Source organism: Zosterops lateralis, assembly GCF_965231275.1.
Source record: "Zosterops lateralis genome assembly, chromosome: 1".
NCBI lineage: Eukaryota > Metazoa > Chordata > Aves > Passeriformes > Zosteropidae > Zosterops > Zosterops lateralis.
This window is the reverse complement of record NC_139762.1, coordinates 128,935,202-128,951,778: the sequence shown is the minus strand read 5'-3', so window position 1 is coordinate 128,951,778 and position 16,577 is coordinate 128,935,202. Positions and strand designations below refer to the sequence as shown.

The following is a 16,577-nucleotide window of genomic DNA, read 5'->3' as shown; positions in this document are numbered from 1 at the left end:
CCCAACCTTAACACAGGTATTTTCTGCGTCGGCCCTGTGCCACTCGCTTGGTTCTCTTTGGCTCTGTGCCACTCGCCTTGATCCTTGCCCTAACCAACCTATAAAGACTCTGGAGACTCTGAACACCTTTGTGATCACCCCACTGGAGAAGATCGTGTCTATGGGCATCTCTACGCCTTGAGGATTTCTGACTCTCCATGTTTGTAGCTATAACCCTCTTCCCCCTCTTTCTCTATCTTTCTCACTATTCTCTATTTTCTTCTCCTACTACCGCATCGTGGGCACTAAATAAAAGTGCCTTTTTTTTTTTTGTTTGTTTTTTTTTTTTTTTTTTTTTTTTTGTTTAAGCAAACTGAGTTGTCCCCTGCTGTGTCTTTTGCGCTTTGAGATCTTCAAAACGAACCATCAGGTTCCTCGCGCATGTTGGCGGACCCTGACACCCCATCCCTCTGTCCTTCTGTCCCTCTGTCCTTCTGTCCCCCTATCACTCTGTCCCCCTATCACTCTGTCCCTCTGTCCCCCTGTCACTCTGTCCCTCTGTCCCCCTGTCCCTCTGTCCCTCCGTCACTGGGCCCGCGCGCCCCCTCAGCCTCACGGGCACGGCGGGGAAACCCCGCCCCTCGGGGCACGTGACCCCCCCCGCCCTCAGAGCCGCGGTCCGGCCCCGCCCCGCTCTCGCGCCCAGCGCCGGCGCATGCGCCCGGGAACCCGGAAGCAGCCGGGCCGTGGAGCCGGGGCGGGCGGCGCTTGCCGGAGGTGCTGCGTGCGGGGCGCTCCCGCGGCCCGGCCGGCCCGGGGTGGGCGCGGAGCCTCGGGGCGTCCTGCACGGCCAGGTAAAAGGGCCCTCAGGGGCCGCGGGGCTCCGGGAGGGACGTGCGAGGATGTGTCCCGAAGGAACCGCCGCGGGGTTCCCGGGTTTGGGAGGGTGACGGGACGGGGAAGGGTCTCCTGAGGACGGCGAGGGTTTGGGAGAGGATGTGGGGAGGGATGGGAGTGATGGCAGACCTTACGGTAACCTCAGCTCGGGTCATGAGGGATGTTGGTTTCTTGGAGTTCAGGGTTGCCTTGTACACGGTGCTGAGATTGGTGAAGCGCATCTAAGGCGATATTTTAGTGTGAACTCGTTATCAGCTAGGAGTTACCCTTTCTTGATGTTGCCAAAGTTTATCCTTTTGATGACTCCAAAAAGGAGTTTTCCTGTCACTTAAATGCTACATGAAAGCATGGTGGGCTGCTCGATCACCTTTTCTGTTTCTTCGTTTGTTTTTGAACAAGCCAATTGCTATTTCATATATATATATATATATATATATATATATATATATATATATATATGAACACATACAGATATGCGTATATGTATACATATAGATATATATGTATGTGTAACCTGGAAATTCGTCAGTGTAAATAGATGTGCTTACATCTTTCCATACATTTTATCTTCATATGTAACTATAAACTATAAACTATAAAGCTCTGACTATAAACGATACTTAGAATTATTTTCATACATTCAAACAGTGGGAGTGTTGCATTATTGAAAATTAGACTGGAGATGTACAACTAACACCTCAATTTCTTGTCCTGTTTTCCTAGTGCTTGACCTGTGATACAGAGATCTTCCAGAATGCTGGAGTCCTATGTAACTCCTATTTTGATGAGTTATGTGAATCGCTACATAAAGAACTTGAAGCCTTCAGATCTGCAGTTGTCACTCTGGGGAGGAGATGTTGTGCTCAGTAAACTTGAATTAAAGTTGGATGTACTTGAGCAGGTATGTTGTGTTTATAGCAGTTACAGTCCATATCTTTGATTTTAAAAGAAGTTGGCTGAATTATTTTAGATTGGTCTGCACAGCTAAGTAATAACTTAGGGCTTGCTGGTTTTCTTCTTTTGCAAGTATTTTCCCCCATGCATTTATTCTTCCTTTAATTTCATACCATTTGTTTAGCAATGAATGGTAATTCTTTACACATTCTGTAAGTTACGGAGTGTGAAGAGAGGCTTTTTGTGGACATGTTTCTTCTTTCAGTAACTATTGTTTTAGGGAGTGAACATTAATTGAATTGCTTTTCCAGTCATATTTACTAATTACATACAATAACTAAGTCAAAAGGTCACAAAGTAAAGTGGGATCTCTTTTTCAATTATTCATACTAAACCCATTTATGCTCTTGGTATTGTTTTCTGACTCCAGATTTCATCGTTCCAGTTGTATCTAAAGAGTAACTGGGGAATAGATTTGATTGTCTGGTTTCTATGGATTAAAGCAAAGACTGAATAAAACTTAGCTTTAAAACAAGCTTGACCAAGTACAACACTAGATACAGAACTTGGAGCCTGCTGTCAATAGGAACTGGTAAAGCCTTAGCACAGGGATGGTTTCCTTTTATGCTTATCTGAGTTGACAACTTGAGTGTGTGAGACAGATAAAACTGCTTTCTGTTGTGCATGGAGTAGCAGGGCTCAGCTGGAGTCCTGTGGCCAGATGTAGTCCAACCAAGTGAAGGAACTGAAAGAAATGCAGCAAAGAATGAGAAATTTAGACAATACCTCCCTTGAAAGAAGACTAAGATATTCAGGGAATGTGTTTTTAATATTGAGTAAAATAAGGTGAGACAAGATAGGGCAAGAATTATTTGGATCTGACAAGAAGCAATTGAATAAATTGCGTGTTGGGAGACTTAGATTAGACATAAATGGAAATCTCATTTATGTGTTGGATTATTAGGCACTGGAATAGGCTGGAGCAACTGTGTGTCTCTATTGGGAACATGTTTTAAAATGTGAAAGAAATACATATGGTTAATTAGGAATCTTAATCCTGTTCTGGAAGGGAAGGCAATCTTACAAGATATCCTGTCCTGTTTTCTGTGCTTTTTAAAGAACCTTACTTGTCTTCCTTCAAGTGTTTCATAGTCTCTGTATTTGCTCTCGTCTGTTAATTGGTACATCTTGTCCATACAGCTGATGTTCTGTAGGATGTGTTTCCCCACAGCTTTTAAAAATGTGTATGTACAAAGAAGGGTTGATCAAAAAGGAGTTCTGGAGGTCATCTAGTCCAACCTTCTGTTCTGAGCAGGGCTGTTGCCAGTGTTATGTCAGACCAACTTGTATTTTTCTTCAGCTGAGCCTTGAAATCTCCTGTCTTGTGAGAAGCTCCTCTCTGGGTAAGCTGTTTCAGTGCTCTGCTGTGCAGAGAGGAAGTTTGTCCTAATAACAAATGATGACTTGGGATGGGTATATCAAACTTGCTGTGTTACCTGACACTAAGAATTTAGCTGCTCTCATTGTGGTGGTGTTCCTTTTCCAGTAGCTGCAGTTTGCTGATAGGTGACCCCTTCCTTCATCTTTGTCTGCCTGTGAACTGTGTTCCTAAATATCAGCTCAACCTGATAATGTCATCACTCTTGTAGTGGCAAATCTTGCCATATGTACCTGTGCACATGACTTACCACTTTGAATGGGAATGTGGATATGCAATGGATGCAAAATTTAACTCAGATTCATTGTTTTTACATTATTTAGCTGAGTGTTTGTGAAATGTAGTTATCTTCATTTGGCTCTTATTATTCTTTGGACCTTGTCTGAACCCACAGACTGTATTTAGACTATCTGCCTTTTTTTTTTTTTTTTTTTGAGGGAGTGCTTTTTATTTCTGCTCAGCAAAACTCTTTGAGTAAGTAGTATGTAGTAATACAAAGTCCTCAAGCCCTTGCGGTTGGCAGGAGTTCCCTTGAAAAGCTGGTCTCTAAAAATTACCAGTATATATCATTTTAATTGAGTTCTCTCCCTGGATGGATTCATGATGCCCAAAGTTAGTCTCCTTAAGTGTTCTGCTCTTGTAACACTGTTCTGTCCTGGCTTGCAATCCCCAGCCTGGTTCCCTGCTCCTTATTTGACATGAACACAGCTTTAATTTCATACTTCAGGTTCTTAGATACAAATCCACCTATCTTGAGTGTATTTGTCTAGAGCCTTAAACATTTTCAGAGAATTCCATCTTCTGTGGAGTTATACGTGGTGGTATACATTTTTTGGGAATGTTAGCATAGGTACCAAACTACCTGGATGAAGCACTTTATAACAGGTAACAAGTGTGTGCTTCCTGCTCCATGCACTTTAGCTGATGTCAGTGTTCCCGTGTCATGGTGTGCTGTTATGAGCCACCAAACAGAATCCCAAAGGACAGATGAGAACAAAGCATAAACTGCTGTTTGCTTTATAGAAGATTATAATTTATTTTTGTGATCAAGTTGGAACCGATACCTCTCAAAATCAGATGAAAAGTTGTTGACATAGAAAACTTGCCAAATGTGAAGAGGATGTTCCAGTACCTGAAAATACTTTGCATGTTTTTTTCATATGTTTATGTAAGTTTTATGCTCTTGTTAAACTAACCTGAATGTCATTGTAATAACTCTTAGGGTCTGTCCTTCTATGTGTCCCCCTTTTTTTTTGTACAGACTAGTTCTGTAGTGGAAATCAAATACTATTTTGTACTTGGCTTGAATCTTCTAGGTAGTGTAGCTTTTGTATATAGTTGTGCCACTCTCTGAATAGCCAGTTGATTTTGTAATAATTGTCTTTAGTTGAAGGTTAAATCTAATAAAATTCTGATTTTTTTCCTATCTGGAATGATTCAATTACTAGAAGACTAAACATTCCAAGAAATTTTCCACCTGTACATAACATTGTGCAAAAACTGCTTCAAGGAAGTAATTTGTAATAAAATTTTGAAACTAATATTTTAAATACTATTTTTTGGAAAAACTTTTTAAGTGTTTTTGTCAAGTTTTGTGTGAAGTCCCCATAGTACCAGAAGTAACAGAATTACCTCTGAACTTGGTAACTAAGTTGTGTGTAGTATATCTGTTGACACAGTGGTGCCAAAAACATAACATACATCCTGATCTCTTCTTGCTTCTTGTGTATATTCCCATAATTAGTTTTTAGCTGTTTTGCAAATACGGAAGACAAAGGTTAAGTAGTCTTTGGAAGACAGAGGATACTTTGATCTAAAGATTATTGAATTTTATTATGGTGTGGATCTTTCATATACAAAAGAATTTGTATAGAAAGAAACATGAAAAAATCTTTAAAAATGTACTTAAATAATTTTAAATCATTGAAATACCCTTATTTTAAGCCTGTTATGTGCCACTGGTTACTCGTGAAATGCAGCCTTGACTGTGAAGAAAAGGTATTTGAGTTAACACTGATGTGGGAAACAAGCACTTGTCTATCACCCCAACTTTTAGAATGATCTTGTGTTTTAGAGCAAGGGGAGATTTTAAGCAAAGGGGAATTGTGATCATGTAGTCTGCAGTCTTACATGTTAGTCAGTTATTTATGGGTCAAGCCCAGAAGTTTGGTTTTAGTATATAAATTTTTGTGGAGGGTTTATATGATTAAATGGAAAATCTAAAATGCGAAGTCTAATCAGTCACGGGTATGGAAGAAATACTAAGAATTTCAAGCAGTACTTAATGAAAGGAGAAAGATTGCATAGGAAACAGGGAGGAATGTTGTGTTATGAACAAATTACTTAATTTGGCATGCATTTGTATTGTCTACTGAATAGTACAACAAAGAGTTTCCTACATTGCTTTATTCTAATTGCCCTAGCTGTAACCAGGTCAATGGGTTTCCTTAATGTCAGACAACATTTGTATCTAAATTTCCTTTGAAAAAGAACTATCTTCTAAATATGCTGTCCATTTGTTTTTATCACCTTTATTTTGCAATAATTCCTGCTTTGTTTATTTCAATATCTTGCATTTAACTAGACAAAAGTGTGTTAAATATATCCAGCACATAGTGGAAAAACATCTCTTCTAGAATGCGTTTTGAAGTAAAGACAAGTCAGGATCTAAACAGACGCTGTAGTATTGATGAGTGACAAAAATTTACACATCTAAAAGTCTATAATGGGAATTTATTTCTATTATTGTTTACAGTGGTAGTTGCTGCCTTGATCTCTGAAAGCATTTTCTCTTACATTGTAATGTATTTTTAGATTTCATGGGTTTTTCTATAATTGATTTCTGTGCCACACTTCATGTGCATTCCCAGTCCTTCCCCCCAAAAAAAACTCTGTGACAAAAGACACTACTTTATTGTATTATTAATCATGTAGCAAGATCTGCAGCTAAACAGCCTAATATTTGCTTTTCAGTGTCTTAACTAAAACTGTCTGGATGAAAATTTTATTTGTGCTGCTTGTCAGCCTAGGGCTGAATTTTTAGGAGAGGCTTTTGGCAAAAATTCTGAAATGCAGAGATGAAGAAAAAACACTTTGTAAAAACAAATTAACAATTTTCTTTGAACTTTTAATGAGAAAGTCTGAAACTGTCATCTCTTAGAATGGGAACTTGAAATTAGATGTGACTTTGTGTAAGCATGGCTGAAGGAGGAGTCAAGAGTTTTTTAGTATGAGATGGGTGTGGTTTTTTTAAACTTCATTAAACAGTACTCATTAATTCCCAAAAACTAATTTACAAACTGAAAGCTGTTCTTAGCAGAAAATAGAGCTATAATTTGTGTAGTTTCCTCCTCTGAAGATTTTGTCAGCAGTGAATATACAGTACTCTTAGGACCTGGATACAGGATAAACTTTTTTGTGGTACCAGTAGAAAGGTTTAGGAGCTATCAGCTGCAGAATGGGAGAAAGTGTTCCCTAAAATTGCTCCTCTTAGCAGCTGTTGTTGCTCTGATGGTGTAGGTTTTGATAGGAATAGTTGACTTGCCTCTAGTTATCATGAAGACTCTCTCAAGATGCAAACCTGTCATAGGTGTAAATGGTGGTTGTTTCAACTCTGAACTTAGGAGATGGTAACTACTTAAGAAAATAAGACTTTTTAGGGGTTTTCAAACATATCACTAAGATTTGATTATGTATTAATTATTCATGAATTTATCACTGATAAATGTATTCATTTCAATATATTTAGGCAAAAAATTACATTAGCTAGCTTCACAGAAGTATTATATAGGCATACTTTAAGACTTTATAATACATATGAAGAAATAAATGCAAAATGCCCTTGTCTCCAAATTTAATTCATGTAGAAATTCTTTACAGCAGGGATAAGTCTAGTGTCAAGCAGTGCAGGAAAAGAGGCTTTCTGGGTCCACTCATAGATGTTTGTCTGAAATTCCCTAGCAACTTGCCTGCTTGATTGCTGAGTTTCATGGGCCTTCTGTGTGTAACAGCTATTCATTTGTAGGAATTCTGAGTTGAATGAGATGTATGTACCTAAACTGAGCCAAGGGACAAAGGTGCTTAAGCCCTGGCTTGCCAGGATAATTCTGGACTCTTGAACAAAGGTTTGTGTTCCTGAGTTTACCACAATACAATTAAGAACCTGTGTGTGCTGGTCAGCAGCAGGTTCAGTATGAGCCTTTATAATGATTTAAGTAGCAAGCTTTCTGCAAAACCTCTGGAATTGCTTTCTCAGAATGTAATCTCACTCAAACTAGAAAAAAAAGGAAAACTATCTGTAGTAGTCAAGCAGATCCCATATTACAGGTCGCAGTGCACCCTGGCAGCCCAGAGGACAAACCCCTTCCTGGGCTGCATCAAACTCAGCATCACCAGCTGGTCACAGAGGTGACTGTCCTGCTGTACAGCCTTGATGCAGCCTCACCTTGAGCTCTGTGTGCTGCTCTGGGCCCCACAGCTGAGGAATGAGGGTAAAGGATGAGAATGTGTCCAGGGGAGGGCAACAAAGGTGATGGGAGGGCTGGAGGAAGTGTCCTGTTTGAAGGGACTGAGGACTTTGGGCTTGTTTCATTTGGAGAAAAGGAGGCTGAGGGGTGACCTCACAGCTCTCTACAGCTTCCTGAGGAGGGGACATGAGGAGGGAGGTGCTGAGCTCTTCCCCCTGGTATTCAGGGATAGGACACTTGGGAATGGTTCAGAGCTGTACCAGGGGAGGCTTAGACTGGACATTAGGAAGCATTTCTTTACTGAGAGGGTGGTCAAACACTGGAACAGGCTTCTTACAAGAGGTCTATGCCCCAAGCCTGTCGGTGTGTAAGAGGCATTTGGACAATGCACTTAAGATATTTTGACTTCTAGTTAGCCCTGAATTGATTAGGCAGTTGGACTATATGGTCATTGTAGGTTGGCCAAAACTGCTTCCCTGCACCTAGGACACTTAGATTCACTTATTTCTCAACCTGAGAACATACTGCACCTGTAGTTTCCAGCATCTAAGATGATGATGAAAACACCAGGCTATAAGCAACTTCAAGTGAAGATGTGTTGTTTTTTTCTCCATTAAAACTTTAAAACTTGATAGTAAAAAATACCAGAATATGAGATGAAAGCTGAAAAGACAAGGCATCCCTGAAACCTGAGCATTAGAGTACTTAGAATCAAGAATGCTGACTTAAAATTGTAACATATGAAATATTGCTTCTTTATTTTATGGTAAACAATTGTTTTCATTTTTCCAAATCTTGATTGCTAGTCCTGAGACCAGCTCTCTAGCCTGACCCTTCTGTTGGTTAAGGGTCTCATTTTTTTGCAGGAGAGCACCTGGAGCTACTGGGAAATTGCAACATTTTGTACACTTTGTATTGTATATGCGCCAATGTACTCAGTTGGGTACTCTTAATCTAAACTTTGGGACCTGATTTCCTTCTGAATTGCTGCAAGCAAGAGCTGGTTTGCTGAGACTGTCCTGCGGAGTTGTGATCTGTGCTGGATGGGGTGCCCAGGCATTTGTTAGAAGCTTTGGACTGACTTGCATGAGTTTTTAAACCAGTAAGATATCTGCATTAGACCTTGCTGTGCAGGAGTCTGGTTTTGCCAATGAAACATTTAATAACTTCATATTTACTAAGCAGTTTGATGTGAAAGGGGCTACAATGGGCCAGTCTTAAGAGAACTGAGCTCTTAAAACTCCTAAGCACTGAAATGTTTCAAAAGAAATTGCCTTGCTGTGGCATTGTCAATATTTAATTCCGAGTTTTTGCTCTTCACAATAATACTGGTCGCATATCACTTTAAGTATTTACCTTCACCTTGTTTGTTTCTACTTGTACCTTGAATAGCAGAACATTTTGCAGTAGCTTCATGTGGTTTTAAACTGTCTCTTGTTATCAAGGACATGGTAATCCAAATGTTTCCTTTGAACAAACTAACTGTGGCATAATCATGCAAGTGATTATCAAGGCAAATGCCAAGTCCTGTGGCACACTGCTGATTAGGGGAAGGAGAAAAACTTCTGACTTGTTTTGTGATAAAACATTACTATTTTGAGTTACAAATGTGTCTGGAATTTTGATATGTTTCAATAGTTAATTCTGCATTCTTTCTTGTTGTTAGGAGCTGAAGCTGCCGTTTACTTTTTTAAGTGGACATATTCATGAACTTTGGATTCATGTGCCATGGACAAAATTGGGATCAGAACCAGTTGTCATCACTATCAATACAATGGAATGCATCTTGAAGTTAAAGGATGGGGCTCAGGTAAGAAATGTGATGAATGCTTTTCCAACATTGTGAGGTTCGTGAGAATAAAAGCTCCTATAGGTAGCTTTCTTGAAAGTCTTCTGAAGAATCTGGCATGTGAAGTTGGGATCCCTTTTATTTTCTCAGAGGCTAATATTTTTCTTCTTGTCATGGCTAATATCTTCCTTTATGCTTATTTTTAAACTCTTTATTAGCTGTACCTGTGTTCTTGCAGATGTGAAAGTGAGTTAATAGTGCTCTGTCAGATTTTTCCTGTGACTAGAGAAGAAATCGATTTCAAGAGCAATACAACATCCTGCGTGCTTCTGGCTTCTGTCTGTGCTGGTTGCTTGAATCAGCTGTATGTGGCACAACTCAGGACTGGGCATTTTTCAAATCTTGTGTTGCTGTTATTGAAGAAATGCTTCGAAGATCCTGGAGTCTAAGTAATTTTTACCTTTAGAAATTATACTGCTTGCTTGAGTGTACTTGGAAGACTTCTTGTATGTAAGGGTCTTCAGGTTGTTGTTTTTTTTTTTTTTTTTTCCTTTTAATTGCTCAGAATAATTCGTGCATCAGGCTGTTTTCACAGGCTCACATAAGGTTTACTTCTGACATAATGAAGCTGAAATATGCAGTACTTCAATTTTGGTCATATATCTAATTTAGTTAACCAAAAGTACTTGATTATGTTAATGTTGAACTTATGGGGTTTTTTTAATAATCAGCATGGTGCTTTAGTTCTAGAGAAGCTTACAAATTTGTTTTGCTTTTTTTTTATAAAGCCTTGTTTACATTTCGATTTCAGCAGTGATTCACTTACATTAAGGATCATGCAAACAAAAATTCCAGTTTGTGAAAAACTCAAGTGTTTGATATGGTGCTTGGTGAGCTGTTAACATTTAACATCAATAACTAGATACAAGGCAGCAGAACATTGGAAAACACTTTCCTGTTGTTTGATATTTCTTGATATATTCTTATATAGTTACAGAACTAAGAGGCTTTTGTGCTGGAGTAGAAATCTTTAGTCCTAGCCACCCAAAGAGGACATACTTGCATTCTGTAGTTGCACTTAATCTGTGTGCATATATACACACCACCAGCCAAATATTAACTATTTTTCCAGTGTTAAGGTAAGCTTTTGAGACCAGATGTTCCATGAGAAGTGTGTTTTTAGAAGCAGCAAATTGCAACTGATTATGAGTTGCAGAAAGAGATTTGTAGTCCATGACTTTGTGCAACCCAGAACTAATATTTGATATTGGACCTTGCAGATGGCTACTGCTGAAATGATCAGATTTCCTGCTTGCATGGTATTTGAAACTTAAATTTTGTGGTGTATACATCAAAAGGTCAAGTGTCATGAATGTAAAGCACTCTCAAAACAAGTATTTGTTACAGATGTTTAAGATTCAGAGGCAAGAAAAGGGTTTTGAAAATTGCAACTGACATTTGAACAAATTATTCATTGGTATGTATGCTCAGGAGGGTAAAATTTGGGTCTGTGCCATAGAAGGATTATCTTTGACTAACAAGAATGTAGATGAAAACACTTTTATGCTGTTTCTGAGGATATGGTTTAAAAAGTTGACAGGTTGTATTTCACTTTTTGAATTACTATTTGAAAATGTTCAAAGTATGGCGGTGTACTTGGCTATAACCAATTGTCATAAAAATTTTTGTAATCAGTGAATAAAAAATATGAATGAAATGAAGTATTTCTGTGGAAAATGGTAGTAAAATGAACGTTCAGTGAGTTTAGCTCCAGTTGAAACTGTTCTGCCAAGATCTTCATGTCAGTGAAGAACATAATTAGCAAGAAAGCTTGGTTTAGTTTTCACATTGATTGGCTTGACCCTGTATTTCCTTCCTCAGGTGAGACCTCTAATGAGCACAGGCATAATTTCACCTGAGCAAAAAATAAAGGTTTTGACCTCAACTTAGTGAGATGCGTTTTCTTTGGAAAGGTGTTATTTCAAACAATGTTTCTGTTGAAGATAGATAAAGATTAAAATACATGGCATTGTTTGAAGCTATTGTCCAGTGGACCCTACAGATTTTGTAAAAAGGGAGAGAGGGTTTTGCTCACATTTTTGGATAGTATCAGTTCTCTGGGGTGCTTTTGTATATGTTTCACTGTGATGCTGTGTCATTGTTAGTGCAGCTTCAGTGTTAGTTTAGTTCGATTTTTTGTTGTTTATGCTTATTGCAACGTCTCCTCAGCTAAGTTTGGATTAGACAGCAATGGCTCAACTTCTAGTTTTATGCAAAAATTCTTTTTCTAAGCAGAACTGTTGTATAAGTGGTAAGTTCACTTAATGATGTACAAAACCCAGAATTCTGTAGAATTAGTGGCATTTACATTTTGAAGGTCTTTGCTTTTCCCCTTTTTCTTCTCTGCTTTTCTTCCTTTTTCTTCTTTTCTACATCTCATACTACTACTACTAAAACCCAAATGTTTAATGTGAATACTTTACAGGAAAATTAAACTGAAGTGCATCAACTTTGCAGTGAATAAAGGGATGTTCTATTGAACGTGCTTTGTAGGTGCACTTTTGGTTATGACTTTGGTTAGTGTCAGTACTTGAAATAGAATTTGGCTGTGAGGTATTTCACATTGCTTTTTGATGTCTGTCAGCCTAATGCAACTGTGCCTGGCTTTTTTTTTTTGAACTAATCTTCTGCAGCACTGAGTTTTAAGTATGAGCATTTGTAATGTTCTCAAGTATGTTGGTATGATTTTTAAATCTGTTCTTTAACACTTTAATGTTATTCTGAAGTTTGCTTGACTTGTATTTAAGTTAGAGTAATTGACTGTTGTGACACTGTTCTCCATGAGTGCTATATTCAATTTTAGAAAGTGGTTGAAGTTTCAGTATTTTATATTCTTCTCATTACCTATCTCTATACATTAAATCTCTAGGCTTCATAAGAATTGAAAACACTTTTTAAAATCTGTGTCGATTGCTGTTTTTCATCTGAAAGGTTTTCTCCCTTTGTCCTGTTGGACTGTTCTTACCTCTTTTCTCTTCTACACAAATTCTCTCTATTTTTAAATATATTTGAAATTCTTTGCTCTTTTCTCTTCCCCTCTCAGTGCTAGGGTATCTCCATGCCCAAATGAGAAGCTTTAAATTCAGGAATTGCAAATAGGGAAGGACAAGTCTGTAAGGCCATGTCTATTTTCTTCGCCTTCCTGCCATTATGACTAACCACAAGACTCTTTTTCATGTTCAACCTTGAGTTCTGTGGTTTTTTGTCTTGGAACTGATGCAAATGAGGAGATGAAGGAGAAATGTGTTATTTGTGTTACTGCTTCAGATTTGAGTCCCTGTCTTTAAGCAGCACACAGTGCACCAGAAATATGCTGATGTATATGAAGGCTCTCTGTACTGCAAGAATAATTAATTACGGAGTTGGGGAAGACTGTTAGGTTGAAGCCCTTAGAGGGGCACAGGGAAACCAAGCAGTTTGGATCAGCACCCAGATAACTGAGCTCATTTCAATGAGGCATTACAAAGAAAGTTGTGAAGAATATAACTTTGTGGAGGCAGTGGAGAGCAGCCCACCAGCAGGACTGTCAGAACACCAGACACATTCTTACCTGACAACTGGTAGAGGCTGCCGCCAGAGAACACTGGAAGCTGAAATTGGTCTTGACCAGGAAGTGATTGAGATGGGAGATAAGGTGTGTTGACAGATTATGAAGGACTTTGAAGGTGAAGACAGAAGGCTTGTGTTTAATGAGGGTACAGTTATATAAAGTCTTTGCTTAGGTGGTAAAGCTAGCTCCAGATCTGAAGTAGTACTTTAGTGGTTTTATTCCCTCACCTGGGTTGTAGTAGTTCAGTTGAATGTGGCTGTATGGACAAGCAGTGCTGTTTTTTTTTTTTAATTTGACTCTAAGTCTGTTGTTCTGTGACAGCAGAAATATGTTAAGACTTGAAGTCAGAAGACTTAATTAACAGTCTTTAGTGGCTCACCTTTATGTTTTTTATTTGCTCATGTTGGAGCTCAAGGGCTTTATTTTTTCAATAAATTTCATTTGGCACTTACTTTCATAGTAGTATATTTAGTAAGTATATTCAGTAAATATATTTCATAAGTATATTCAGTAATTCTGATACTGAGTTTTAGCAAAGTTTAAGGTGAAGATTATATTGAGAACTGCTCTATAGGAAGCAAACTACATTATCAGCTAATGTTGAATCATATCAAGTTAAGGATGAGTATGAAATTCTTAAGCAGCCAGTTCATGATGCTCTTATTTGTGTTTTAATAGAGTAATATAGGAAAAAAGAGAATTTTATGTTTCTATATGTGCATGCGTACAAATTAGTGTATGTAGGAGTAACAAGAAAAATTTTCCATATTATTTTGAATTAAAACAAATTGCTTCATGCAAATCAGGCTGTGATTTAGTGTTTTCCAAAGTTTCAGGAAGGTTTAGCAGAGTCTTTTGTTGGGTTTTGTGTCATTTTCTGTCAAGAACTCCTGTCTGAAAAGTTCTTATATTTTATATGAATTGCTTTATGTGAACAGAAGTGTTTTAGGTAGGAGGTTCTCTTTCAAGGATATTATCCTTTTTAGGGATAAATGTCATGCCCCACAAATGTCTTGCAAAAACATTTAATAAACCTACTCTTTCAATAGAGGAAATAATAAAGGGAGGCTGTAGCAGGTGCTTGAATAGTCTTTGCAGCATTTGGTTCAGGCACTTAGTTGTTTTTCTCCAGTGATTTCAAATGAGAGGCTGAGGAGGAGATGAGCAGCTTTGCCTAAAGCTGGATACTCACACGTACTAGCTGGGCATGCAAGAGTGACCCTGTAATTTACCTATTTTTGTTCCTACTAACCACTTTAATAGACTTTAAAAGCAAAGCATCTGATGCTTTAGATTGCAGTAACTCTGTTTATGAAAGAAGAAATTGACCTTGTGAATTTGTTGAAAAAACCTGCAGGCATATTTCTTAATACTCCAGCTATAGGAGTCCTGCCACTGCCCTTGTGTTGCCTCAGTCGAATATCTGTCTTGTTTACCTGAATGCCTATTAATGTGTTTCTAATTTTGGACAGTTTTCATGTGAATTTTCTGGAATATTTCTGTTTGAGCCCTTTTCAGGTATAAGTAATGGTGATTTCAAATGTCTGAAACTGATTACTGTGAAAGGTGTGAGAGATCCTGCTTGATTCGTTCTGTGCTTAATTCCTGGCTCCTAGGACATCTTTTGGTGGTGTTGTGCTACCTACAGGCAAAGATAGTGTGGCACTTCTGTCCTAATGCTATTGCTTACTCTGGGGGAATGAACCTTGCTTTTAGGTGTGAGCCTTGCTTTTAGATGTTTCTGGTAAAGAACAAGACTTGTATAGTAAGCACTTCTGCTTTCTGGCCTGTGCAGTCCTGGGTGATATCTTCAACAGCTGTGCTGTACCTGACTCCTGGAACACCCACAGGAACAGGGCATAGGAAGCTTGTCCCAGTATCTTGAAAACATATGTGGCTGTATGTGAGAAGGTGATTTTCTGAGCAGTCAAACAGTGGATGACCAAGCAAGAGAGGGGATATATGAGTGCTCAGGTACAGTGCTCAGTGTCAGGCACATTTACTGTGATAGCAGGTTCAAGGACAGAAAAAGCAGTTGTAAATATAGTTGGGACTGTATTCTTGCAAGGAGCTCAGATTTTGAATGGAGCTCTTCTCAAGAAAATCTTTTGATGTTGTCAAAGCAGTTAAGGGTCTTGATGATCTTAAAAAGGCCCTTTCCAGCATAAATGATTCTGTGATTCTAAAAAATCAGGTTGGTCATTATTACAACAGGTATTGAGACTGTAAAACATCAGTGATTTTCAATATCTTTTTTTTTTTTTCTTTTTTTTTTTTTCAAATGAATCCACTTTGCATGTTGTGAAGATATGGCCCTGTGTTGGTGTAGGTGTTGCAAGTTAAGAAAGCTGCCAGGAGTTGTGTGTAGTTACAGTTTTCCCTTCAGTTCCTGTAGCAGCTGGAGCAATAGTGTCTAGAGAGCAAATGTTGCCTTTTCTCATCTTGTTTTCTGAACAAGATCTCTGTGTTCCTCTGTGGTGATGTTCAGATCAAGTTTGTGATTCTGAAGAAATCTCTTGGCTATTCAGGCTTAGCATGCTTTGACCTCTGTTACAGGGTTGTCTCAGAACTGATGGGCTCGGTACCTTTTTGGTCAAACTACTATTCTCATAGAGCACATTAAAAGGAAAATGTGCTGCAGCTGTTAATTGAAGTGAGAAGAGCTGTCTTGTGTGAGTTGGTAATATCACCAGGCATGGTGTGTCACACTGGAGCACAGTGAATCCCATGAGATGAAGTTTGGGGTGTTTTTTTTTTTTTTTTTTTTTTTTTTTTTTTTTTTTTTTTTTGTTTTGTTTTGTTTTGTTTTGTTTTTGTTTTTTTTTTTTCCCCCAGAAGCTGTTCTGGCAGTCTAGGTTCAGAAAGTCTTTATCTAACCTACACTTAAAGCCTGCTTGTTTTCTTTTCATAGTTAGTGTCTCTGTGACATCTCATAAAACATCTAATTTTGGGCATGTGCGAGCACCACTTTTTCCCCTCCTCTTCTTCATGAAAGCACATGCCTCTAGAGCCCTCTGAAGCTGTAGAAAATTGCATGTTTTTCTTATCTAAGAGTTCAGAAGAGGGTTTGCATGGTAAGAAAGTGGAATCTGAGCTTCCAAAATAATGGATTTCTAGGAGTCTGTTAATTTTTATAATGATTTAAGTAGCAAGCTTTCTGCAAACCCTCTTGAATTGCTTTCTCAGAATGTAATCTCACTCAAACTAGAAGAAAAAGGAAAACTGTGGTAGTCAAGCAGGTCTCATTACAGGCAAAGAGCAGTGCTTGATATCTATCTATTTTGCACTGATAGGAGACAGCAAATTAATGCTCACTCATATTCTATTTCCAGCAGTGTTTTGAACTCTGCATCAACAGTAGAACATTCTGGTATGAGATTATTTGTCAAGAAGACTTCAGTGTTGGAAGAATTTTAGGCGTATGAGGATGCAGTGACACCTTAATAAGGAATGTAATGGACACTGGCACAACCAAGCAGTGCAACTGTATTTCAGATTCTCAAT

General features: G+C 38.4%; 1 protein-coding gene across 10 annotated transcripts in view; it reads left to right on the top strand.

Moving 5' to 3' along the window:
• Positions 1 to 674: 674 nt before the first annotated feature.
• VPS13B (vacuolar protein sorting 13 homolog B) overlaps positions 675 to 16,577 on the top strand; it is a 438,627-nt gene continuing 422,724 nt past the window's right edge. For 8 of the 10 annotated variants that reach the window (XM_083871399.1, XM_083871402.1, XM_083871397.1 and 5 more), the window contains exons 1-3: positions 675 to 833; positions 1,600 to 1,777; positions 9,341 to 9,484. In XM_083871399.1, the coding sequence (XP_083727525.1) occupies positions 1,631 to 1,777; positions 9,341 to 9,484 (291 nt within the window). In that variant the 5' untranslated portion in view covers positions 675 to 833; positions 1,600 to 1,630. Of the gene's footprint in view, positions 834 to 1,599; positions 1,778 to 9,340; positions 9,485 to 16,577 lie in introns of those variants that run through there. The other 2 variants (XM_083871396.1, XM_083871404.1) reach the window with 1 other exon arrangement.